This window comes from Nematolebias whitei, chromosome 17, assembly GCF_014905685.2.
Source record: "Nematolebias whitei isolate Nwh7 chromosome 17, NemWhi1, whole genome shotgun sequence".
NCBI lineage: Eukaryota > Metazoa > Chordata > Actinopteri > Cyprinodontiformes > Rivulidae > Nematolebias > Nematolebias whitei.
This window is the reverse complement of record NC_056514.1, coordinates 26,254,474-26,279,397: the sequence shown is the minus strand read 5'-3', so window position 1 is coordinate 26,279,397 and position 24,924 is coordinate 26,254,474. Positions and strand designations below refer to the sequence as shown.

The window sequence follows — 24,924 nt, the reverse complement described above, 5'->3', positions numbered from 1 at the left end:
TTCATTCAACCTTTATTTATACAGGTTAATCCCATTGAGTCTCGTTACAAAAATGTTGTTACAAAAATAAATACATTGGGCTGTAAATAAAGAATACTAAACTGCTGTTATATAAATTAAAAGTAGCTTTATTATTAACATTCTGGGTGCTTATTCAAAGCAAAGGGAATTATTTTGCTTCTGGGATAAAAAAAAAAAGGACCTCAAGTATATATTACCTAGACTTGAACCAAAAAAAATAAATTTATGCATTTTATGTTATTTAACTTTAGATACATGGACACTTGCCAATACATTTCTTTTCTTTTAGGCCGAGAGGCAGCTGTACTTTTGGTAGCCAGACGTAGTCAAATCATTGCAAATCACATCAACCTGAAACCACCCCAGCTGCATCCAGTGGTCAGCGGTTCAAGCATTGTGACTGTGGACTTTGACCGTGTAACTTCCAGAATCTACTGGGCTGATGCCACACTAAAAACGATATGGAGTGCCTATCTGAATGGTACAGAAAGACAGGAAGTAAGTGAACTAGTAGCCCACAGTATACTGAACATTAAAGCAGGACATGTCAACCACAGTATGTTTTAGTATGTTTTGTGCATCTATTGTTTAATGTATTGCTGGTTTAGGTGTTTTCCAGTGGTTTGATGGAACCAGAGAGTATTGCTGTGGATTGGGTAGCTCGAAATCTATATTGGACTGATTCCGTCATGGAAAATATTGAAGTGTCCACACTGGATGGTCGCTTTCGAAAAGTCCTCTTAAACAAAAATGTCACAAGCCCTCGTGGACTTGTTTTAGATCCCCGTAACTAGTAAGTATCACTTTTATTTGGCTTGGTGTTATTATTTTTAAACTTCATAGTTAGCACCTGAACCTTGAAACTCTCAACACCAGACCTGTTGCGCAATTACTTTTACTAAATATTTTTACGACTCTGTCACTCCATTCCAGTACTTACCTGATGTTTTGGTCAGATTGGGGTCAGAACCCCAGGATCGAGCGAGCCAGTATGGATGGATCTACGAGACAAGTTATTGTCAGCACTAAGGTCTACTGGCCAAATGGCCTGGCTCTAGACTATACCACACGCCGGGTTTACTTTGCTGATGCTTACCTAAAATATATTGACTACTGTGACTATGATGGCAAAAACCGCTACCAGGTCATGGCAAGTGACATGGTAGGTTCCACATGCTGACATACTAGTAGTTGAGACTAAGGTACTTGTGTACTAGAAAGAGTTAATGTGTGACTGTCTTCCACAGGTTCTCCAGCACCCGCATGGTATGACTGTCTTTGAGGACAGCATTTATTGGTCTGAGCGCTACACCAGCAAAGTGATGAGTACAAACAAGTTCCATGGAGGAAACATCACCATTTTGATGAACAATATCTTTCAGCCTATGGGGATTGTAATGGACCATCCTGTCAAACAGCCAGCAGGTAGATCACAGTTCGATGTCAACGGTTACTGAAGTCTTTAAAGTGTTGTGTTGATGCAGACTTTATAAATAAATGTTTTATCAGTAATAAGTAACAGGAGACCCATTAGAAATAAAGACTTTGGACACAATAACTCACAAAAACTTATTAAATTCAAATTTTGGTGTGAGAAATGTAATAACTAGTTGAAATTGATAATTGTTGATCTTAATCTGAAAGTGTCACCGTGCTTCTGTTTTTAGCCATCAACCCTTGCGGGGAGCACTTCTGCACACAGCTGTGCCTGCTGTCAAACCTGAGACCCAGGTACTACACCTGCCACTGTCAGTCAGGGTGGAAGCTGGACTCAGACAAACGCACCTGTATAAAAGGTAGGTGTTTACCACCACTTTACACAAACATTAACTCAGTTGAAATGTTTTGTAAACTGGCAAAATATTTTACTTATCTTGTATTTCTAGTATATGATTTTTTGTCTTATGTATTCATCCATTTAATTTCAGACGAGGCTCCATTCTTGATGGTGGCCAGAGATTCTGTTATTTTTGGGATTCCCTTGGACCCCACTGACCCATCGAATAACGCCATGGCCCCAGTGTCTGGCATCACTCAGGGCCGAGACATTGACTTTGATGACCAGGAGCAGTATGTCTATTGGGTCCAGAGCACGGTCAGTTAAAGGCTTAAACTGACACACTGCGAAAAAGTTATGCAATAAAAAGTTTAGATAACATTTATTAACTAATTTTCCTTTTTTTTTTTCTTCTTCGAAAATGTCATGGATGAGTTATTCATTGTTGTCTATTGTATGACTGTTATTTATATGTAACTTTTGTTAAATTGTTTTAAAGTTTTTTTTGTTGAAAAGGGTCTTTATTTTATTTTATTTTGTTATTAGGGTTCAATTTGGCGAGTGAAAACTGATGGTACCAACAGAACTGAGTTTGCTCCAGCTGCTTATATGGGCTCGCCATCTGGTCTAGCTTTTGATTGGATAAGCCGAATAATGTATTACACCAACCCCACCAGCAGAACCATTGAAGTGAGCACTTTCTGAAGAAATAAATAAACAAATGAAAACCAAGATAAGATTGAGTTTTTGTGGACTTTTGACATCACTGTACCAAAATAGCCTTTGAGGAGACAGCTTGAAAATATGATGCATTTAAGAATAATGAGACTAGAATTGAGCTATGACATAAAAAGTTTTCTTTTGCATTCTAACCTTAAGATGTTTTGGTTCTTTCTTTGTGTTTCTGCTTTGTCAGTATGCAAGTAACTTAATTAAACTTTGTACTTTTGTAGGTTATCCGTGTAGATGGAAATGAGAAATACAGGAAAACCCTCATTGCCTCGAATGGCAAACCAGAAGGAACAGGAGAACCTGTTGGGATTGCTCTAGATCCTGCCCGAGGGTAATGCACTGCAATTTAAAGATTTATTTCGAGATGCTGGGTACATGTAGTATATGTACTAACTCATTTGACCAGTCATTTCTTAAACTCGTTACTTGTTTCATATCTCTTCTGTCCTCCACAGAAAACTCTTTTGGACAGACAAAGGTTCCAACAATGGAGTTCCTCCAAAGGTTGGCAGCGCTGATATGGACGGTGGCAACCTCAGGAATCTTTACACAAGCAACCTGGCAAACATAGGCTTTATTGCTGCTGATATCTCAGCCAGTAAAATTTACTGGGGTGTAGTGGGCTCAGGGGTGGTATGTACAAAATCCCACTTGCCTTTTTTTTTTTGTCTTAGTTTGACTATTCTTGAATGACACTTACAATTGGTTTGCCCAGATTGAGTGTGGCACAATGGATGGTGTAACCCGCACAACAGTGGTCAACAGCCTCTCCCATCCATGGGGTCTGACAATCTACCAGAACTACCTGTACTACACTGATCTGGACTATGAGGTCATTGAGAGGGTGGACAAAGAAACTGGTGCCAACATGGTGGTGATGAGGAGCGGCATGTCTGGCCTGCGTGCTCTCAAAGTACATGCCCGAGACAGTACGTAACTTCAGTAAATTACGATGTAAATTCAAGTTGCCATTCTTTATAGTACAATCTGCATTTCAGATCCATCTAGTACTGCTCACTTTTCATGACTGCTTTTTCCATCTCATACTCAGCAGGGACCACCAACGCCTGTAGCTCCAACAATGGAGGCTGTCCACACCTCTGTCTTCCCAAACCCAACAATCAAAAGACCTGTGCTTGCACCACAGGATTTTACCTCTCTCCTGACGGCACCCGCTGTGAACAGTATGACTCGTTTGCCATCGTCTCCACCCTCAAATATATTCGTGGTTTCCACATAAACAGCTCTGACCACTCTGAGGCAATGGTGCCTGTAGGTGGAAGTATGTCAGTTTTAATTATTTTGCATTATGCTAAACAGTGCTTTGCGTTTTATATAATTTTATTTTTAAATAGAATTTACAGTCTTCTACTAACTTGCTAATTCTGCTTTAGCATCCTATTCCATGATAGACAGGCTGGACCTCCATATTCAGTCTGGCTTTGTGTACTGGAGTGACAACAGCACTTACACTTCATACAAAGGAATCTACAGGGCCAAAACAGATGGGGGAAGTTACAGTCAAGTCATCAGTTTAGGTGTTGGAAAAAAAGGCATCCAGGGTCTGGCTGTAGACTGGATTGCAGGTATAAAGACAAACAAAAAAGATAAAAGAAATGAAGTTGTATTTCTCAAAAATACAAATGAATTTATTTATTTTTTTCCCCATTTTGGTTTACTTTTCCCATTTTTTTTTCCTCAGGTAACTTGTACTTCACCAATGCCTTTGAGAGTGAGACCTTCCTGGAAGTGCTGGCCATCAACACCACCTACCGAATGATTCTCCTCAAGAGCTTCCAGGACCAGCCCAGAGACCTGGCAGTCAGTCCCAAACTTCGCTACCTGTTTTGGACTGATGGCGGCCAAACACCCAAGATTGAGCGGGCCCTGCTTGATGGCACAAACCGCACAGTTTTGGCATCAGAGAGCCTGGCGTCACCTCGTGGCTTAACAGTAGATTACACTAATGACTTCCTCTACTGGACTGATGATGTTCTTGATATGATCTCCCGAATGGCTGTGGATGGAACACAGAGGCAGATTATCCGCTTTGGAAGCCGCTATCCTTCCCCAGTAGGAATGTCTATTTTTGGAAACTACATGCTGTGGGTGGACAAAAAGCTTGGAAAGCTTTTCCAGGCCAATAAAGACCCAACCAATACTGACCAGGCAGAGGTGAAAAAATTATTTTAATTTAACAGACGGTTTAAGATCCAGCTTTGTGACTTTTTCTTGAAATGAACAAATAATGTGTGTGTCTCACATAAAACACAACTTATGGTTTCAAAAATGTAAAGTACTCTAGTATACAGTATTCAGAAAATTTTAGTAAAATCACATTCACAGAAACATTGGCCGTTATATAGCAGCTGCATTGAGGGAGCACCTATTTTGATTTGTTAATCATACATAAATTGGTTTCATTATAGTAAATATATTAATTATTTCCTCTACAAAATGTCATAAATCTGAGAAAAATATTAATAAAATAGTTTGCAATAACAACAATTTTTTTTTAATTAAGCAAACTATAAGTAAATACTACTTGCCAACAAAACTGTTTGTAATGTCACCAGGTAATCCGAGACAATCTTGATGGACTGATGGATGTCACCATCTTTGACTCTCATGTTCAGCCCACATCTGCCAACCAGATAGGCTTTAACCCCTGCCATGAAAACAACGGAGGCTGCCAGCAGCTCTGCTTTGCCATTCCAAACCAGGAGCAACCTAAATGTGGCTGTGCACATGGGTCACTGCTTAGTAATGGAGTATCATGTGGTTATGGACTAGATGAATTTCTAGTTTTCACCACAGACTACACCCTGAATAGCATGAGATTAGACCCGACTGACCACAGCATCCCCTATCCAACAGTGAATTTGGGCTACAATTTAGTGGCACTGGATTATGACTTCAAGGAAAAGCGCATTTTTTTCACCCAGTATTTGGGTATAGGTAAGAGCAAGATTGGATACGTAACCACAACATCCATTACCAGCCCTCCTGTCATCATTGCGTCAAGTGAGTTTATCATTCATCACTGCTACTTTTGTCTTGTTTAGTCACTTGAACTAAAATCTTCTTTCTGTATTTTCTGCTTAGACTTGGATGATCCAGAAGGACTGGCATTTGATTGGATCAACAAGCGCCTCTACTTCACTGACTACTACACACGTAATGTCCAGGCGATTGGAATGGATGGATTAAACCGCTCGATTGTTGCCCTTGCAAATCGTCCCAGAGGCATCATAGTTGACCCATGCTATGGGTAAATTGAGTGGGCATGGTTCTCAAGATTATTTATGGAACCATAAAGTGAGCTTGTGAGTTATTTATGGTTCTATCTTCACAGTTACTTGTACTGGACTGACTGGGGTTCTCCAGCTAAGATTGAGAGGGCCACGCTGGGTGGAAACTTCCGGACTGCTATCATAAACAGTAGCATAACAACACCAAATGGCCTGTCTCTGGACTATGAAGAAAGGATGCTATACTGGGCTGATTCCACCCTGTATGTCCAAATTCATAAATTAGAGAGGAAATAGGACAATAGGAAATACCATTGTTTTTATATTTAATTTTCCTTTCCTTTCCTAGTGACAAGATTGAGCGGGCCACTCTGACCGGTGAGAACCGGCAAGTGATTGTGCAAGGAGTCCAGTACCCATTTGCCATGACTGTCTTTCAGCAAGACATCTTCTGGACCGATTGGACTGAGAGAGCTGTCTTTAGGGCTGGGAAGGATGATGGCTCTGGCTTTGCTGTGCTAGCTAAGGACTTGCAATACCGGCCAAATGACATTCATGTCTATGCTGCATCTAAGCAGGAGAGTTGCTCCAGCTTCTGTCAGCAGTTCAACGGTGGCTGTAGTCACGTCTGTGTTTCTGGTATGACTCATCTTTGCAATATGACCAAAAAAATAATTCTTCTGATATTTGACCAAGGCTATAGTGCAACTAAAAGAAAATGTTGAATGAATTTTGTCTCTTTTTTTGTGTGTACAATTAAATTGACTTTAATTATGTTTATTAAAACCTGACTAATAAAGTCTTAAAGATTAGATATGATTGGCTTAATAAATTGTGCTGAACTAAAAAAAGTTCTGTAGCTTTCTCGTGTGCTTTGGAGTCCTGGGAACTTTCTACACCACATAAAGCAACTCTGTTAATTAAAAAGATTATCTCTCTGTTCCCTCTGGTTTCTCTCAATTATTGAACTCGCTTATCTCCACGCTGCTTCTTCTGCAGGTCCAGTGGGCCCAGAATGCCAGTGTCCCCATGATGGGAATTGGTATCTGGCAAATAATGGCAAAGACTGCATTAAAGACACGGGCAAACGTTGTAAGCCAGAGCAGTTCACCTGTCTGAATGGAAACTGTATATCAGCACGCTGGAAATGTGATGGCTTCGATGACTGTCAGGATCATTCAGATGAGCTGGAGAGAGTGTGTGGTGAGAAATGAGAACTTATGGATAGTTTCATTACAATCCCATCCTGGTAGGTGGTTTATAACGTTGTTAAAATAACGTTGAGAGTTTTCTTTTTCTACCCAGCATTCCACACCTGCTCAGCCAATGACTTCACCTGTGACAATGGGCGTTGCGTCACACTAAGCTACGTATGTGACTACACAAACGACTGTGGTGACAACAGTGATGAGCGTGGCTGCCCCTTCCCCACATGCAACCCGTCCACTGAGTTTACCTGCGCCAACGGCCCCTGCATAAATATAGACTTTGTTTGTGATGGCCACAACGACTGTAGAGACAATGTTACATCTGATGAGATCAACTGCCGTAAGTGACACTAAGGCTGAGTGGGGGTTTTGATTCTTTACCTAGTGACTGATCTGGATGAAAACTTTGCAAATTAAGAAAATAGACAATTCAAACTATTTAGTCTTTCTCAAAATGCTTTATTTAAGTGAGTTTAATATATTTTTTGGTAGTCTTGGTTACCTAATAAGAGATGGTTTATGGAGTCAAAGCAGAGATCTCATCTCATAATTTATCCTTTCCAGCTGAGCGCATCTGTCCTTCTGGCCAGATCAAGTGTGAAGGGACCAACATCTGCATCTATCCTGAAAGCCTGTGTGATGGCTACAACAACTGTGGGGACAACAGTGATGAGAATCCTCTCTTCTGTGGTAAGCTGAGAATCAACTGTGGTGAAATAAAGCAGAAAATGCATGTATAGTTTTTAACGACTTGATCATTTGTAAGTGTTTGCTGACTCTGTGTATTACTGGGGAATAGCGGGTCGAACATGTGCTCCGAATCAGTTTCGTTGCGATGGAGGAAAGTGTATACCTCAGACTTGGGTTTGTGACAAAATCAAAGACTGCAATGATGGGACAGATGAGCCACCCTCCTGTGGTAAGCTGGCTGAATTTATGCATCATACGTGAATAATCTGTTTGTTTTGCGACTAAAGATGTGAAGACATATTTGCATGCATTAGCGCATTATGCTGTGATTGAAAGCTTGTCACATAGATATGTGACAAATGCAGATTTTCTTTTCATTATGCAGAGGATTTTATCAGAACATGCAGTCCAGGCCAGTTCACGTGCACTAATGGGAACTGTATCCCTCAGTCAATGGTTTGCGATGGCAACAATGACTGCTGGGACAGTAGTGACGAAGCTCCAGAGCTGCAGTGCGGTGAGACACTAACTAGACATTTACTTACATGTTAAATGGAAACGTTAGATAGCTTTACATTTCAGTTCATCAGTTCTAATACTTTCATTAGGTTTGTTATGCTTGTTTTGTTTTTTTTGCAAATGCTTTATTGCCTTTTACTGTTTATGCAACCACTTTATTCCATGTCTTGTAGGCCAACGCACGTGCAGCCCCAACCAGTTCACCTGTCCGACCTGGTACCCAGGCCACCCTCGCTGTGTGCCTTTGAGTTTTATTTGCGATGGGAACAAAGACTGCGCCAACGCAGCTGATGAGCTGCAGAACTGCCCCAACCGGACCTGCCATATGAACGAGTTCGCCTGTGCCAACGGGCTCTGCATCCTCATCCCATACCAGTGAGTGTAAAACCTGCACGAGTGCATAAAAAGCAGGGGTTTGTTAAGCAATCTGGAAACTAATTCTCCTGTCCTGCTCTTCCACAGCTGTGACCGTGTGAATGACTGTGGAGACGGCAGCGATGAGATGAACTGTCAGTACAGCACATGCCTCAGCAACCAGTTCACTTGCACTAACGGAGCGTGCATCTCTGCACACTATGTTTGCGATGGGCAGAGTGACTGTATGGATGGATCAGATGAAGTGGACAGCTTGTGCAGGACCCCCCAACCTACCTGTTCACCCCAGCAGTACTTGTGCAAGTCCGGAGAGTGCATTGACCTCCATAAAGTCTGCAATGGGCAAAAAGACTGCCAGGACAACAGTGATGAAAAAGGCTGTGGTGAGAGAAAGGAGATTAAGCTGATAGTTTTTATATTTATTTGATTACTAAATGTCACCTTCTTGTGAGACATTTTCAGAGAAGATATTTTTAAAACCCTCGGAAACACCATTTTATTGTTTTATCATCGTGAAGGAGTCATCATTGCTAATTTGTTTTAGGATGACTTTCACATAAGATTTTTGTTCAGGTGGTGAAATTTTGCTGACAAAATATAATCTTTCATGGTTTCAGATGAACCAAAGTGCAAGTATTTTTGTCTTGATGCTAAAATATGAAAATAAGAAAACTGCTTTTGGTACATTTAAAAAGATACAACCTTTTTCCCACTTCTTTTTTCTTCCAATTGTTTAGGAATAAATGAGTGTCAAAACCCAGCTGTCCACAAGTGCGCTCAACTCTGCACCGACACTCCCACCGGTTATTACTGCTCCTGCCACCCAGGCTACCGTCTCATGCCAGACGGCAAAGCTTGCGAGGATCTAAACGAGTGTGTCAGCACCCCTGCAGTTTGCAGCCAGATCTGCGAGAACACAGTTGGCTCATATCACTGCAAATGTGCCTCGGGGTACATTCGCGAACCGGATGGACGCACCTGTCGTCAGAACAGTGGCATCGCCCCGTACCTATTGTACAGTAATCACTACTACATCCGAAATTTAACCACCGACGGGTCACATTTGAGTATAGTCCTGCAGGGGCTGTCCAATGTGGTGGCGCTGGACTTCGATCACCTTGAGAAGAGACTCTATTGGCTGGACACAGGTGCAAGAAAAATAGAGAGAATGCGTTTTGATGGCACCGACAGGGAGACGCTTGTGACTGAAAATTTAGGGGGAGCTGAAGGCCTGGCAGTGGACTGGGTGGGCAGGTGAGGGATGAACTTTGAACTTAAGCTGAAAGCGAAGTTTTTATTAAAACTAGTAAAATGAGAACACGCATGATTTTAGTGCAGTCAATAAGAATATCTTGATCCTGCAGGAAGGTGTACTGGGTGGATGGTTATTATGGATCAGTTCATGTAATGGAGCTGGATGGGCGCTATCAGAAGAAGCTGCTGTCAGGGGACTTTAAAAATGGAAATGACACCTTTATTATCAACCGACCACGTGCTGTGGCTGTCAACCCCAAATACGGGTATTCACACACACAATCACATGATCATACAGGAGTTTTGAAATATTTATCCATGGCAGTTAATGATTGTTTTCAATGAATACAGTTATAGAAACAAGCTGTTGGTTTCAGGTTTTGATTCTTTTTGTTTGTAATCCCTGTTCCTCAGATGGCTCTACTGGACTGACTGGGCTGACGAGGCCTATATTGGAAGAGTTGGCATGGATGGAACAAACATCAGCGCCATCATCACAACCAAGCTGGAGTGGCCCAGCGCTCTGACCATTGACTACACCACCAACAAGATCTTCTTTGCCGATTCCCATCTTAACTTTCTGGAGTGAGTTATTCAGAAAGAAGCTGATAGAAACTAAAATGTTTTACTTTGCTGTAAAAATGCAGAGTGAATGCTGAGCGTTGAACAACTCTGCTGAAAGTTATTGAAGCAGCTGAATCTTAACATGTTAAATGTGTGGGGAAATGGGGAGAAAGTTTCACCCTTCTTCCTCCCCCACTCACATCTGTTACATCTTTGGCCGTATGGCCTTCCTCATCCTATCATCCTATAAATGTAAACCAAGCAAAACAGAAGGTAAAATTAAAAAACTGTGGCTAAAAGATAAATGAGAAAAATCATAGCTAACAGCTACAATAATGTTAACATTAGCACAAGAGACTATATTAAAAAAATATATATATATATATATATATATATATATATATATATATATATTAGCAAAAAATATCAAAACATATAGTAAAGCTACAATCTGCTAAACAGTAGCTAAGATGAGCAAAACTGTTGCTAAAAGCTAAACAAAGCAAAATGGTAGCTAAAATAAGAATAGTTGCTAAAAGTAGCAAAACAGTAGCCTAAAGCTACTAAAATTTAAAATTTACAAGAATGTTCTTCTTTCTGCACCCTTTTCATTCAATGTTTTATTTCTTTTTGATGGATTTGTTTGGTTTATTTTGTTTCTTTTAAATGAATAAATGAATAAATTTAAAAAAGCTACCTTTAGTAGAAAGGTGGCTAATAGGTAAAACTAGCAAAACAATAGCTAAAAGTGGCAGAATGGTAGCTAAAACGTAAAAGGATTTTGTAATTTGTGTTGTTTAGAATGTAAATTGTTTGTTTGTTTAACTCTTTTTTTCTTTATTTAATATTTTTCTTTTTCATTTTTAAAAATAATTTCTCGCATTTAACTTAGCTTTGCAGACATGGATGGCCAGAACCGGCACCGGGCCATTGCTGGCACACTTCCCCATGTGTTTGCCATTTCCCTGTTTGAAGACTGGGTCTACTGGACAGACTGGAACACACACAACGTTGAGAAAGCTCATAAATACACAGGCGAGGGGCGCACAGTTATGGGCAACAACACCCACCGACCGTATGACATTCACGTCTGCCACCCCTACAGGCAGCCAAGAAGTACGTAGATGACAATCACTGGCTTTTCTGTTCCTTGGATTCTTTATTATAACCAGTTTATTTTGCAGGTGAAAACCCGTGCACGTCACATTACCTCACCTGCAGTCATTTGTGTCTGATCGCTCCTGGAGGGCAGCAAGCGACCTGCCATTGTCCAGATCATTTCATCGGTTTAGCTGTGGGATTCAAGATCCAGTGTGTTGCTGACTGCTCCAGCACCCAGTTCCGCTGTGGGGACAACGAGAAGTTAGTGTTATGAAATGATCATTTTGAGCAGGGCGTTTAGTTGAAATACACGTCTTGTGCTGTAATTTTCCCTCCTAACGTTATTGTGTTTTCTCCTGTTTTAAGATGTGTTCCCATATGGTGGAAGTGTGACGGCCAGTCAGACTGTAGCGACGGCTCTGATGAACCTCAGACCTGCCCGCCTCGTTACTGCCCTATTGGCCAGTTCCAGTGTCAGGATGGCAACTGTACCTACCCTGGTTTGATCTGCGACACCCACCCCGACTGTCCCGACGGCTCAGATGAAGATGCTGCTCTCTGCAGTATGAAAATAAGAAAACAGAACCAACATTTAAAGGATGCAGCACATATAGAAGTGACCCACTGCATTAGTTCTGGCCAGATTGTCATTTCAGTTTTACATCCATGTTTTGCGTCCTTGTAGGCGATCACCGATGTGAGGTGAACCAGTTCCAGTGCAAAAACAAACAGTGCATCCCTGTGTCCTGGCACTGTGATGGTTTAAGTGACTGCTCAGATGGCAGCGATGAGGATGCAGAGACTTGTGCTCAGAAGACATGCCGACCCGGACAGTTCCACTGCGCAAATGGCCTCTGTATACCATCAAGCTATGTGTGTGATGCCCAGAACGACTGTGGAGATCACTCTGATGAGCCGTACGAAACCTGCAGTAAGCACAACAGCTATAGACGCTGAGATTCGAGAACGTCGTACCATGTTTTACTTTAAATCTAGAGTTAGTTTGGTTCTGTTAGAACATATATAATCTGATGTGACTGCCCTAATTTCCTCCATGACAGATTTGGAGTTCGCAATAAAACGCTGTGATGTAATTACCCATAGTAGTGCGCTGTGGCAGAACAAGTTGACAATTTCATCAAGTCTCGTTCCCTTTGAGTGAAATGATAATGGCATATTTAACATAATGTCATTTTTTTAAATGTACTTCATGTTACTCAGATGGTTCATCCGGTCCTCTCTCATCTTGCTCCATTTCAGTTTGTCTTCCTTCCTCATTGTTTCAGCTCTTACATGTGTGTTTTCTCTCTCAGAGTATCTTCTGTCTGTACTCCAATCTCACCTGTCTCCTCAGATCTTATCTCACATTTATGCCTCTGTTTCTTCCTCCAGTGGGTCCGGACTACAAGTGCGATGAGCTCACAGAGTTTTCTTGCAGCACAAACTACCGTTGTGTTCCTCAGTGGGCCCGCTGCGACGGCACTAACGACTGCATCGACAACAGCGACGAGGAAGGCTGCGGTCAGTTCTTATCCATCTCTTTTTGGAGATGACTGAGTGTGGTGGTCATGTTTCATCCAGCTTTTGTAAAGTCCAAGAGGAATGATCTAGGAGGAGATTTATTTTATACTGGTGTTTTATACCATTTATAGACTATAGCCCTATTCCCATGGGATTAGTTTTACCTAGGGACCATGTGCAATAAATAAATTACTCCACAACGTCTGCTATTTATGTGGCTCATTCGCACGGGATAACAACGCCTGAGATTTATGGACATCTTCCAGATATGATGTTAACGCGCTATAGAGCTGTAATTTCTAACCCGAACCCGGAGCCTGGTTCAGCCTGACCCAGATTTGGTACTGGGCCGGTCCATAATGATGTGCGGGCCGGGCCAGTCTCGGGCTTTGATGCGGTTTGATGAATCATACAGCACAAATAAAACTAAATAAGAATGCACAATATAAAATTGTGTTAATCTACTTGTTGAGGAGGAGGCAGTAAGTTTATATGTTGAGAGGATGAAGAAAGAAAGAAGAGTGCAGCAATTAATCAGACAGAAGAGATGGCTGGCATATTATGTAATAATTGCGCATGTGGGCTCAGGCTTCAATGATGCAGTTTTATGAATCGTACAGCCCAAAGAAAACTAAATGAGAATGCACATTATTAAATTGTGTTAATGTACTTGTTGAGGAGGAGGCAGATCTGACTGGCTGGTTTAAAGAGGTAAAAAAAAGTCTTGTTAAGCTCAGATGGACAATCTGTCACCGGCCGCGCACGTCTGCTGAACCCGCTGGTTGAAATGGACTTGCGATCTGTCCAGGGTGTACCCCACCTCTCACACAGTGATGGCTGGACATGGGCACCAGTGAACCCTGCTATCTGAAAAGGAAGAAGCGGGTAAATATGATGGATGGACAGATAGATAGATGGATGGATCGATGGATCAATCGATCAGCTGATCACCGGCTGTGTGCGTCTCTGCACCTGCTGTCATCTGCGGTAAAGGAAGTATCAGCATCTACAAAAGCTTAAGCGAGCAGCACGTTTATTTAAAATAGCCTTGTTCTATATTTTCTAAATGATTTTGCTTAATAGCAGCACGGTGGCACAACTGGTAGAGCTGCTGCCTCTCAGCAAGCAGGTCCCCGGTTCAAATCCCGATCCGGAGGCCTTTCTGGGTGGAGTTTGCATGTTCTCTCCATGCATGCGTGGGTTTTCTCCGAGTACTCTTGGTTTCCTCCCACAGACCAAAAATATGCATGTTGGATTGATTGGTAACTTTAAATTGTCCCTAGGTGTGAGTGAGAGAGTAAATGGTTGTTTGTCTCTATGTGGCCCTGTGATGGATTTGCCACCTGTCCAGAGTGTACCCCGCCCCTCGCACAGTGATTGCTGGACATGGGCACCAGCGACCCCCGTGACCCAAAAATGGAAGAAGCGGGTAAAAGATAATGGATGGATGGATTTTGCTTAAACAAAAACAGCCTAATTACATATCAGATCCTGCCCATTTATATCCATATCACAGAGATGCCTATTCACATTGGATTAATATTATCACAGGACCTCAGAGTTCAGCAAAATATAGTAGGTAATTTGTGAGGGAATTTTTGCTTTACAAATTACTGACATGACCGATTCACACGAGATTAACAACACAGACAATCTCCGTAATTATTACAAATAGCATGTGGTCCCTAAGTAAAACTAATCCCGTGCGAATAGGGCTTTTGTTGTGAATAAAAACAGCAATGAGAATAAGTATCATTTATACAGCTCAATAAAAGAAAGACTCCAAAAAAAGGTCAAATGAAAAACATTTTGCCTGTTTTAGGTTTTAGTATCAAGAATGTGTGACTGAAGGTTTTGAATACATGAAAATCTCATTAAAAGAATCAGTCATTTTGTTTAGTTTTTGTTTGTTTTGAACTGTGGATACCACAATTTAGTTGTCTTTACCTATATTTTCCAACTCCGTGTTGACATACTTCCTGTTTCACAACTATAAAACTCCAACAGAGGAGCTGACCTGTGACCCCCAGGGAGATTTCCGTTGTGACAACCACCGCTGTGTCCCCATACGGTGGAAGTGCGACGGCACCAACGACTGTGGCGACGGATCAGATGAGAGAAACTGCCGTAAGCTTTTGATTTGCTACTTTTTATGTCTAAAATCGTATTAAAGCTGAAAATAGGCCTATGTTTACCAGAGTTACATATGTAGACAGTCACACCACACTCTGGAGGTATTTGAACTCGTGTCTGTACTTCCCAGAGCCAAGGCCATGCTCTGAGAGTGAGTTTCGCTGTGACAATGACCAGTGCATCCCGGGGAACTGGCGGTGTGACCATGACAACGACTGCGGAGACAACTCAGATGAGCGAGACTGCGGTGAGCACGCCCCGCATTTAAACTCACTTCCTCGTTGGGTTTTTGGTTTTCAACAACACAACTTCTTGGCTATTTTGCAGAGTTGCTGACGTGTGGCCCAGGTTTCTTCCAGTGTGATTCAGGTCACTGTATCCCTGCTGCTCTGAAGTGTGACGGTCGGGCCGACTGTCTGGATCTGTCAGACGAAACTAGCTGTCGTAAGTAAACAGGTGGATAGAAGAAAAACAGGCAAACCTCCACTGTTTGTGAACGTTGATCTAATAATTCAGCTCTAGAGGTTTGAAAAGAATGAAAGTGTAATGATGTTGCACTGAAGTCAGAAAAGTTTTAAAATATTAAAATTATACAGGGATCAACACTAAGAGGATCACCCCCTAAAAGGTGATATTTTATGGTTGTAGATTCACAATTTCCTATAAAAATTAAAATCACAGATTTTTTTATGAGATTTTTGTGTGGAAATTGCAATTAAAAGACTTTTTACTTCACTACCAAACATGTGACATTGATACTATGTTGGTAAATTAAAATCACTGATGATTAAAGGGTTAAAAAATAATAAAAATGTATGTATTTAGTTGCATGTTAGTTGTTGGTTTTTTTTCTTGATTTAAACCAATTTCAACACTGTCCTTTAAAGAAAGAACTTTTCAAAATGTGTTCTTTTCCACACGTATTTAAGCTTCTTTATGGCTTTCCACTTGAATGCTTTGCTCGAAAACTCGTATTTAAATAAGTGATCATTTGCAAAGCTTGAGCTTTTATAAGAATAACCATTCACTGACTCTACCTACCTCTGCAGCCACTCGTTACCCAGGAGGCCGTTGGTGTCCACAGAGTCAGTTCCAGTGTGCGAATCGTCTGTGTGTGAGCCAGAACTGGGTGTGCGATGGTGTTGACGACTGCGGGGACCGCTCTGATGAACAACTCACTCTATGCTGTGAGACAAATGCTCTTTATTATGTATTTCTAAAACTCCTTTTGTTTTTTTCCTGCATTTTCAGAGTCAGAGTCAGAGTCAGAGTTTCTTTATTGTCATTCGCACCTCATGTGGTACATGTGGTGGAGCGAAATTATGTACACAGGGTCCCAGTTACATCCAACAATAAAATGTATAAGAAAAACAGTAACAACATCTAAGATATGAACTAAGAAAAACATCAACTAAATATACACTAAGCACTCATAACATAAAACATTGAACATCAGCACAAACATGAACATGAGTCTGTGAGCAGATGTGCACGCATGAACACATCAACATTGAAACAGATCAGCAGCAACATGAAACAGATCAGCAACAACATGATATGGTTTTTCACAGTGATTATTCTAGTTAGAGATTCATGAGTCTAACAGCCTCAGGGTAGAAGCTGTTCCTCAGTCTAGTGGTTCTACACTTAATGCTCCTTAACCTCCTTCCTGAGGGGAGTGGGGCAAAAAGTGTGTGTGCTGGGTGGGTGGGGTCCTTCATGATGCAGGTGGCCCTCTTCCTGCATCTGGAGGTGTAGATGTCTGTGATGGTGGGGAGACTGACTCCAACAGATTTCTGTGCAGCCTTCACCACTCTCTGCAAAGCCCCTCTTTCTGCAGCTGTGCAGCCTCCACGCCACACGTTGATGCTGGAGCACAGGATGCTCTCCACTGCACATCTGTAGAAGGAGGCGAGGACTGAGCTTCCCAGACCAGCTCGCCTCAGCCGTCTGAGGAAGTAGAGTCTCTGATGAGCTTTCTTGATCAGGCTGGTGGTGTTGTTGCTCCAGCTGAGGTTGTCATTCATGTGTACACCCAAGTACTTGTAGCTGGAGACCACTTCCACCGCAGATCCTCTTATGTTCAGGGGGGTGTAGGTGTTTTTGTTCCTTCTGAAGTCCACAATCATCTCCTTTGTCTTCTTCACATTGATGTGAAGGTTATTCTCTCTGCACCAGCTCTCCAGGTGTTCCACCTCCTGCCTGTAGCTGGACTCATCATTGTTTGTGATGCATCCCACCACCGCTGTATCATCTGCAAACTTTACAATGTGACAGCCTGGATGGGTAGCTGCACAATCATATGTGAGCAGAGTAAACAGGAGGGGGCTCAACACACATCCCTGAGGAGAGCCAGTGCTGAGGGTTATGGTGGAGGAGGAGAGGTTGTGGATCCTCACTAACTGTGGTCTGTTTGTTAAAAAGTCTAGTACCCAGTTGCAGATGGAGGGGCCCAGCCCTAGTGTGGATAGTTTGTCCATCAGGGCCTGGGGGACCACGGTGCTGAAGGCGGATGTGAAGCCCACAAAGAGCATACGGACGTAAGAGTTTCTCTGCTCCAGGTGGTTGAGCGCAGTGTGGACCACAGAGGAGATTGCATCCTCTGTTGATCGGTTCCCACGGCATGCGTACTGATGAGGGTCCTCGTTGATGTCGACGGCCGTTTTGATGTGAGTCATGACCAGCCCTTCGAAGCATTTAGCGACCATCGGGGTGAGGGCCACTGGCCGATAGTCATTCAGACCAGTCACTGCAGAGCCTTTTGGGACTGGGATGATGGCGGCAGTCCTCAGGCAGGTGGGAACTGTCTCCAGGGTAAGCGAGGTGTCAAAGATGTCTGCCAGCACCTCACAGAGCTGATCAGCACATTCCCTCAACACTTTTCCGGGGATGCCGTCTGGGCCAGTTGCTTTGTGCGGATTAATCCTCCCGAAGGTACTCCCTACTTCCGCTGAGGTCACGCTGAGACGCTCCTCATCCGGCGGTGAGGTGAGTCCGGTGCTGGGTGGCCCGTTCGGGTCTTCAAAGCGTGCATAGAACTTGTTGAGGGCATCAGGCAGAGATGGGTCTTTGGGACATTGTTCACTCCTTCCTTTATAATCTGTTATGCACTTAATGCCCCTCCACATGCTCCGAGGGTCTTGTGAGATGAATTGACCCTCGATCCTCTTTGCATATGTGGCCTTGGCCCTCTTAATACCAGCAACCAGCTCTTTTCTTGTCCTACTCAGCTCCTCTGAGTTTCCAGACCTGAAGGCAGTGTTCCTGGCTTCCAGCAGGGTACGCACCTCTGCATTCAGCCAAGGTTTTCTGTTTGGGTAGCTTTTAACATTTCTGATAGTGGAGACTGTGTCAGTACATGTACTAATGTAACCCAGTACTGAGGATGTGTATTGGTCAAGATCAAGCGAACCTCCATTTTCAGCAGCTTCTCTGAAAACCTGCCAGTCTGTTTGATCAAAACAATCTCTCAGTATGGGGCCACTGTCCTGGATCCAGCATTTAACTTTCTTTTGTACCGGTCTGGAGCGTCTCAGCGGGGGCATGTAAGCAGGAGCCAGGAAGATTGAGATGTGGTCTGACAGTCCTAGGTGGGGGCGGGGTTCGGCTTTGTATGCATCTTTTACGTTCGTGTAAACACGGTCCAGCGTGCGGTCTCCACGTGTTGGAATCGTCACATGCTGATTAAAGCTTGGGAGACAGTCCTTTAGATTCACGTGGTTAAAGTCTCCGGCTACAACGTAAAGAGCCTCGGGGTGTTTGTTCTGCAGCGAGCTGATGATATCATGAAGCTCCTGCAGTGATTCATTAGCATTAGCGTCCGGAGGAATGTAAACAACTGTGATAAAAGTCACTGTGAACTCTCGGGGTAGATAATGTGGCCGACATTTCACTGTTATTTGCTCCAAAGCCTTCGAGCATGAGCTATTTACAACAGTACAGTTCGTGGACCAACTTTTACTCACGTAAATGCACACTCCGCCCCCCCGTGATTTCCCCGTTAGCTCGCTGCAGCGGTCCGCTCGAAATAAAAGTCTGTCATCCAGCTGGAAGACTGAGTCCGGCGTTTCACTTGTAATCCACGTTTCCGTGAGGCAAAGCACTGCACACTTCTTCATCTCTTCTGAGGCGCCCGCTCTCAGACGAAGTAAATCCACCTTGTTGTCCAACGAGCGGACGTTCGACAGAAAGAGAGACGGCATGGGGAGTTTACCGGCTTTAGCGTTAGCTCGTAGCCTCACCATAACCCCCGCCCGGCATCCTCTCCTCTTAAGCCGGGAGCAGCGCTTCCTCTTCTGCCCGCTGGAACGCCTCTGCTGCAGCTTCCAGGTAGATGACTTTAAGATCTGCATTCTGCCGAGCGTAGCTTTGAGTTTGTTGCTGATTTCTGCTATATTTCGTGGCAAATCCGCTCCTATTCTCATCAGTTCGGTTCGGCTATAGTTCACACGCATAAATCGCGCGGAGTCAGGCACGGAGTCAATATCAAAACTTCTAAAAACTGGGATGGTACCGGGAGCCTGTGAAGCTGCAACTGCTCTGAGCGCGGCCATCTTGGAACAGGCTGGCGTCCTTTTCTCTGTGCTGTTAAATTTTTACTTGTTTAACTGAATCAGACAGATAATCCAAATCTTTCAACAAAGGGTTATGGTGGGAAGAAAGGGGTTAAACCAGAGGTGGGCAACACTTTTGTCCAAAGGGCCACATCAAGATGTTTAAAGCAGTCAAAGGCGGCATAAAGAATTGGAAAATAAATGTTCTGTATATCAGATAAACTAGAAGTCATTTTATTAGACTTTTTCTTATTGTAGCATAGTTAGCATGCTTTATAAAATGTCTTTCCAATAACTTTTAGGAATATAAGACATATTCTGTAAACTAGTTATCTAGTTATCAGTTGGAAATTCCTTGATGTGTGTGTGTGTGTGGGGGGGGGGGGGGGCGTCAGATCACATGTTCTCCAGGCAAATTCAGATAAGATGGCCTTCAAGGCCAGCCAGGGGAGCCAAATTCAGATAAACACACAGCTGTTTTGGGGACAGGCAGAACTTAATGATGTCTACCTTGAGTCTGTGTTGGTCCAAACGGTTCCGAAATGTCTAAATTACATGGCCACACCAAAAGATTGTGCCTGAGTAAAATCCCTGAAATCCGATCCATTCTGCCAAAAGTATTTGAGTTTGGGTACTCGAGGCACAAACCAAGCCATCATAAAGGCAAGCAGTGTGATCGGGTCCAAATTTGCTGCAGATGACTTCCTTGTTTGTAGATAAACCAGCCGAATCCAAAAAGCAGGAACCAGTTATTGTAAATCCAATTATAAATGCATCCTTAAAATCCACAAATGGCAGCAGAGATAGACAAGTCATCAAGTCTTCCAAGTCGATGAGATATCCAGCTGCATGCGTGCCAACAGGGCAAACCGGCTCACCTAAAGTCTATCTTCTCTTCGAAGAAATGTTATCAATTGTGTTGAAGGTTGTGTTGAAGCTGATCAAAACAAATCCATAATAATGGTTTGGAAGATATGCAAAAGAGGCTCGGAAGCAGTTTCACAGACAGAGCAGCAAAGCAAAGCAAAAAGGGAGGGGGAAAAGCGTCCGACCTCAGCAAGAGCAAGTGGTCAAGTCAAGTTATACCTGTTAGCTTAACATGTTATACATGTTAGGTTAACATGTTATACACATTAGTTAAACATGTTGTACACATTAGCTTAACATGTTGTACACACTAGCTTAACATGATATTATACATGTTAACGGAAATATGCAAAACAAACTTATATTCATTCAACCTTTATTTAGACAGGTTAATCCCATTGAGCCTCGGGGACTCATTTACAAGAGAGACCTGAATGTATGTTTATGTTTGTGTACGTTTATGTTTCCAAGTCTTTAAGGTTCAGTTTAGTTATGGAAACACAATGACTTAAAAAATGGTTTTAAAAAAGAAGTTTTGCGTAAAATGTTTTATTTAAATTTCCTTAAATCTCGTTGATCAATTGCTGCCTTTTTTTTTTTTTTAAATCAATCTTTTTTTGTAAAGTTTTTTTTTTTTAAGGATATTGGTGGGGCCTGATGAAAATTGCCCAAGGGCCACTTTTGGCCCTCGGGCCTTAAGTTGCCCACGTCTGGGTTAAACATTTAGTAAAACAAAACAATTTGTGAGGGAAAAAATTGTTTATCTGATTTGCATTTGTGTATTTTTTACCACTACCAGTAAACATCACCTGTGAGATGCCGTCCAGGTTCCGTTGTGCCAATGGCTACTGTGTCTTCTCTGGTCTACTGTGTAATAAAAAAGATGACTGCGGAGATGGCAGCGATGAAAAAGAAGATCTCTGTATGCCCCCCACCACCCACACACACACACACACACACACACACACGCACACACACACACACACACACACACATACATCCCACACTCATATACTGAAATAATATGGATAAGTCTCAATATACCAGAGAGGAAACCTAAAACCACACACTCAAAAACGAGCAAAAGAAAAACTAATGAGCATCTATGCAGAGATAAACACTGTGCTTCTAACATTAAATCCGGTTAAGTGCACTGCATAGGCCAGTTTTTGTTTTTTTTCCTTGTTTTAAATGTAGCCATAACCAGATTTGTAATAAGTTGCTGGGATTGCCAGGCATTAGTCCAAACCCCTCTAATGCTCTAAACTTTCCTCTCTGAGGTCAGTGACATCAGTGACCGAGCAGGTCCCAAAGCCTCAAACATCCAACAAATAAGAAGAGTCCGTTTAATGGGAACGTTGTACAATCAGCTTAAACATCAATCAAATTATTCTGAGAAGATCAAATAGTTCAATGCACATTCATGTAAACTCATTTGTTTTGAGGCTGAAGATAGTAAACACACAGTCTGCATCATGTTACATTATAACTCTGAGAACACTAATGTGTGTAAGTTAGTGGTATTTTAGTGTTTTTGTGACAGCTGAAAATCGGTTTCATTCATTCTGATTGTGATTTACAGGCCGTGAGCCCACTCTGCCCCCCTGCACACTGGAAGAGTTTAAATGTACCAACAGACACTGCGTGCCTCTGCCATACGTCTGTGACCACAACGACAACTGTGGGGACCGCACAGATGAAATGGGCTGCAGTAAGTAAAACATTCTCTAAATCCAATGAAGGCTACATTTTTGTGCTTCTTCTAAATTCTTTCTGCTAATTTCAGCTTGTTATGCTCCATGCTCCTTTCAGCTTATTTCTGCACGTTTCAACATTTTCTGCTATTTCAGCTGATATTTAGCTATTTTTATGCTAATTTGAGCTTTTTCATCTAATTCCACTTTTTTTTTGCACTAATTTGAACTTTTTTCAGCAAAAATGTGCTCTCTCTCCACTTCATTCGGGTAATTTCAGTTTCTTTCTACCTTTTTAGCTACTTTTCAGCTGCTATTTTGCTAATTTCAGCTGTTTTCAGACAAATTCAAAAAAAAATTTTTGTATTTTCTGCTACTTTCAGCCTAATTAACTTCTTTCTGCTATTTTCAGCTTCTTATGCTCCTTTCATCTTAATTATGCTAATTTAATCTATTCCATTTAGTTGTTTTATGCAAATTTTAGCTTTTTCAGCTAATACCACAATATTTTAGCTAATTTCAGCTCCTTTCGCCTCCTTAGTTTAAGATTTTTTCTGCCTTTCAGCTACTGTCCAGGCATTTTTTTAATGCAAATTTCAGCATTTTTTTAAGCTAATTTCCTAATTTTTGTGCTCATTTCTGCTTATTTAAACCTATTTCAGCAAAGATGTGGTCTTTCTGCTTTCTTCTGATAATTTAGGCTTGTTGTTCCATTTCAACTACATTTCAGCACGTTATAACTCATTTCAGCTGTTTCTCAGCAAGTTCTTCTGCAATTAGCATTCACACTGCATTTTTGCAGGAAATGTAATTTCTCAAAAGTCACTTTTTTTCTTCTAAAATCATAGAATAGATTTAACTATATTTGCACATCTGTACGTTTTTATCCACAAGCCACACGGGTTTATCTGTACTTTGGTAAAAAATGTGTGTTAAAGCATTTCAAAGTATTTATTTTTAAAGCTAAGATTTTAGTATTTAAATTTGCTTTCCTATCGTTTTTGTTTGAAATGTGTCGCTTGCTTCTAGACTTTGGCCAAGATCGAAACTGTCAGGAGAAGTTGTGCCAACATGAATGCACCGACCTGAGCGGGACCGGCTTCATTTGCTCCTGCAGGCCTGGGTATAAAGTGGACCCAGACAACACCTACACCTGCCTGGGTACACACAAACTAATCTATATTTAGTTATATACTTTAAACTCAGTTAAATTCCCAAAAGGTAAAACAATTTAACAGATTGAAGAAATGAGCAAACAGGATGAGATTTGAACTTTTATCCCCCTTTTGGTCACCCATCGCTTGTCTCTTTTTACTCCTTTAGACATCGATGAGTGTGAGGAGTATGGGATCTGTCCTCAGGGCTGTAAGAACACCAAAGGCGGCTATGACTGCGAGTGTGCTCCTGGCTACAGGAAAGTGGGAAATGGTGACATGTGTGAGGCTGATGGTGAGAGCAACATATTTTCTATTGATGGATTACTAAATTAATTTTGTTAACTCATTTGTTTGTAATGAATGGGACACCACCAGCGCTCCTGAATCTTAAATATCTCAGAATAATCTGTGCTGCATCATTAACGAGTTATTCTGTTGGGTCAGGAGTCTATTTGAATGTGTCTGTTTCTCCTACAGGAGCGCCTCCTCTGCTGCTGCTACCAGAGAGCATTCGTATCCGCAGGTTCAACCTGCAGACACAGTCCTACCACGACTTCCTCCAAGAGGAGGAGCGGATCATGGCTCTGGACTATGACTGGGACCACAACAACACTGGATTCAGTGAGACACACAGACCAAAAATACGTTTTCAATCAAATCAGATGAAACTAGTGTTGTATCAATTACAACATTAAACCTTACTGTTTTTTTGTTTCCACAGGTATGGTTTACTTTACTGTTGCTGGTAAGGACTCTGTCCCAGGTGCCATTAAGAGAGCGTACATACCTTCAGTGGATGATGGCAGTAACAACATCGGCGCTGCTGTAGATCTGGGCATCAAATACATCACATCACCAGACGGCATCGCAGTGGACTGGCTGGGACGGTGAGTTTGTCTGTCAGCGCTCTCCTGTTCTCCCACTAAATATAATTTTATCTTTGCAACCACTTTTGTTCATTTGGGTGTAATTCTAAAAGTCAGATGAAATTTCAAAATAATTCTTTTTTTTTGCCCCGATGATATCGCCTGCCGCCTTTTATAACAGAGTTTCAAAGTAAGAGCGTCTTGTGACGAGAGGGGACAGAGTTAAAGTCGTTTTGGTGAAAGTGTAAAAGATTTGCACACGTGGTGCAGTTGGTAGAGCTGCTGCCTCTCAGCGAGCAGGTCGCTGGTTCAAATCCCGGCTGAGGGCCTTTCTGGGGGGAGTTGGCATGTTCTCTCCATGCATGCGTGAGTTTTCTCTGGGTACTCCGGTTTCCTCCCTCAGACCAAAAACATGCATGTTAGACTGACTGGTAACTCTAATTGTTCCTAGGTGAGTGAGAGAGTGAATGGTTTGTCTAGTTTGTCTCTGTGTCCCTGTGATGTCATGGGTGTCCCCCGCCTCTCAGACAAGGACTGCTGGACATGGGCACCAGTGGCCCCTGCGACCCGAAAAGGAATAAGTGGGTAAAATACGATGGATGGATGGATGGATGGATGGATGGATGGATGGATGGATGGAT

General features: G+C 42.2%; 1 protein-coding gene across 1 annotated transcript in view; it reads left to right on the top strand.

The window, feature by feature from the left end:
• The window catches only part of lrp2b (low density lipoprotein receptor-related protein 2b), a 50,044-nt gene that overhangs the window by 15,679 nt on the left and 9,441 nt on the right, over window positions 1–24,924 (top strand). The window contains exons 27-68 of the mRNA XM_037690891.1: window positions 311–519; window positions 630–814; window positions 955–1,183; window positions 1,269–1,446; window positions 1,689–1,817; window positions 1,950–2,116; window positions 2,345–2,488; window positions 2,752–2,861; window positions 2,986–3,163; window positions 3,246–3,459; window positions 3,576–3,812; window positions 3,925–4,116; window positions 4,233–4,705; window positions 5,107–5,554; window positions 5,636–5,801; window positions 5,886–6,044; window positions 6,131–6,420; window positions 6,781–6,984; window positions 7,087–7,329; window positions 7,554–7,679; window positions 7,789–7,908; window positions 8,065–8,196; window positions 8,372–8,573; window positions 8,661–8,956; window positions 9,311–9,827; window positions 9,938–10,093; window positions 10,242–10,412; window positions 11,284–11,507; window positions 11,576–11,753; window positions 11,859–12,055; window positions 12,178–12,423; window positions 12,885–13,013; window positions 15,021–15,140; window positions 15,277–15,393; window positions 15,474–15,590; window positions 16,196–16,333; window positions 21,366–21,488; window positions 22,149–22,277; window positions 23,290–23,421; window positions 23,584–23,709; window positions 23,895–24,038; window positions 24,139–24,304. Coding sequence (XP_037546819.1) covers window positions 311–519; window positions 630–814; window positions 955–1,183; window positions 1,269–1,446; window positions 1,689–1,817; window positions 1,950–2,116; window positions 2,345–2,488; window positions 2,752–2,861; window positions 2,986–3,163; window positions 3,246–3,459; window positions 3,576–3,812; window positions 3,925–4,116; window positions 4,233–4,705; window positions 5,107–5,554; window positions 5,636–5,801; window positions 5,886–6,044; window positions 6,131–6,420; window positions 6,781–6,984; window positions 7,087–7,329; window positions 7,554–7,679; window positions 7,789–7,908; window positions 8,065–8,196; window positions 8,372–8,573; window positions 8,661–8,956; window positions 9,311–9,827; window positions 9,938–10,093; window positions 10,242–10,412; window positions 11,284–11,507; window positions 11,576–11,753; window positions 11,859–12,055; window positions 12,178–12,423; window positions 12,885–13,013; window positions 15,021–15,140; window positions 15,277–15,393; window positions 15,474–15,590; window positions 16,196–16,333; window positions 21,366–21,488; window positions 22,149–22,277; window positions 23,290–23,421; window positions 23,584–23,709; window positions 23,895–24,038; window positions 24,139–24,304 — 8,161 coding nt within the window. The remainder of the gene's footprint in view (window positions 1–310; window positions 520–629; window positions 815–954; window positions 1,184–1,268; window positions 1,447–1,688; window positions 1,818–1,949; window positions 2,117–2,344; window positions 2,489–2,751; window positions 2,862–2,985; window positions 3,164–3,245; window positions 3,460–3,575; window positions 3,813–3,924; window positions 4,117–4,232; window positions 4,706–5,106; window positions 5,555–5,635; window positions 5,802–5,885; window positions 6,045–6,130; window positions 6,421–6,780; window positions 6,985–7,086; window positions 7,330–7,553; window positions 7,680–7,788; window positions 7,909–8,064; window positions 8,197–8,371; window positions 8,574–8,660; window positions 8,957–9,310; window positions 9,828–9,937; window positions 10,094–10,241; window positions 10,413–11,283; window positions 11,508–11,575; window positions 11,754–11,858; window positions 12,056–12,177; window positions 12,424–12,884; window positions 13,014–15,020; window positions 15,141–15,276; window positions 15,394–15,473; window positions 15,591–16,195; window positions 16,334–21,365; window positions 21,489–22,148; window positions 22,278–23,289; window positions 23,422–23,583; window positions 23,710–23,894; window positions 24,039–24,138; window positions 24,305–24,924) is intronic.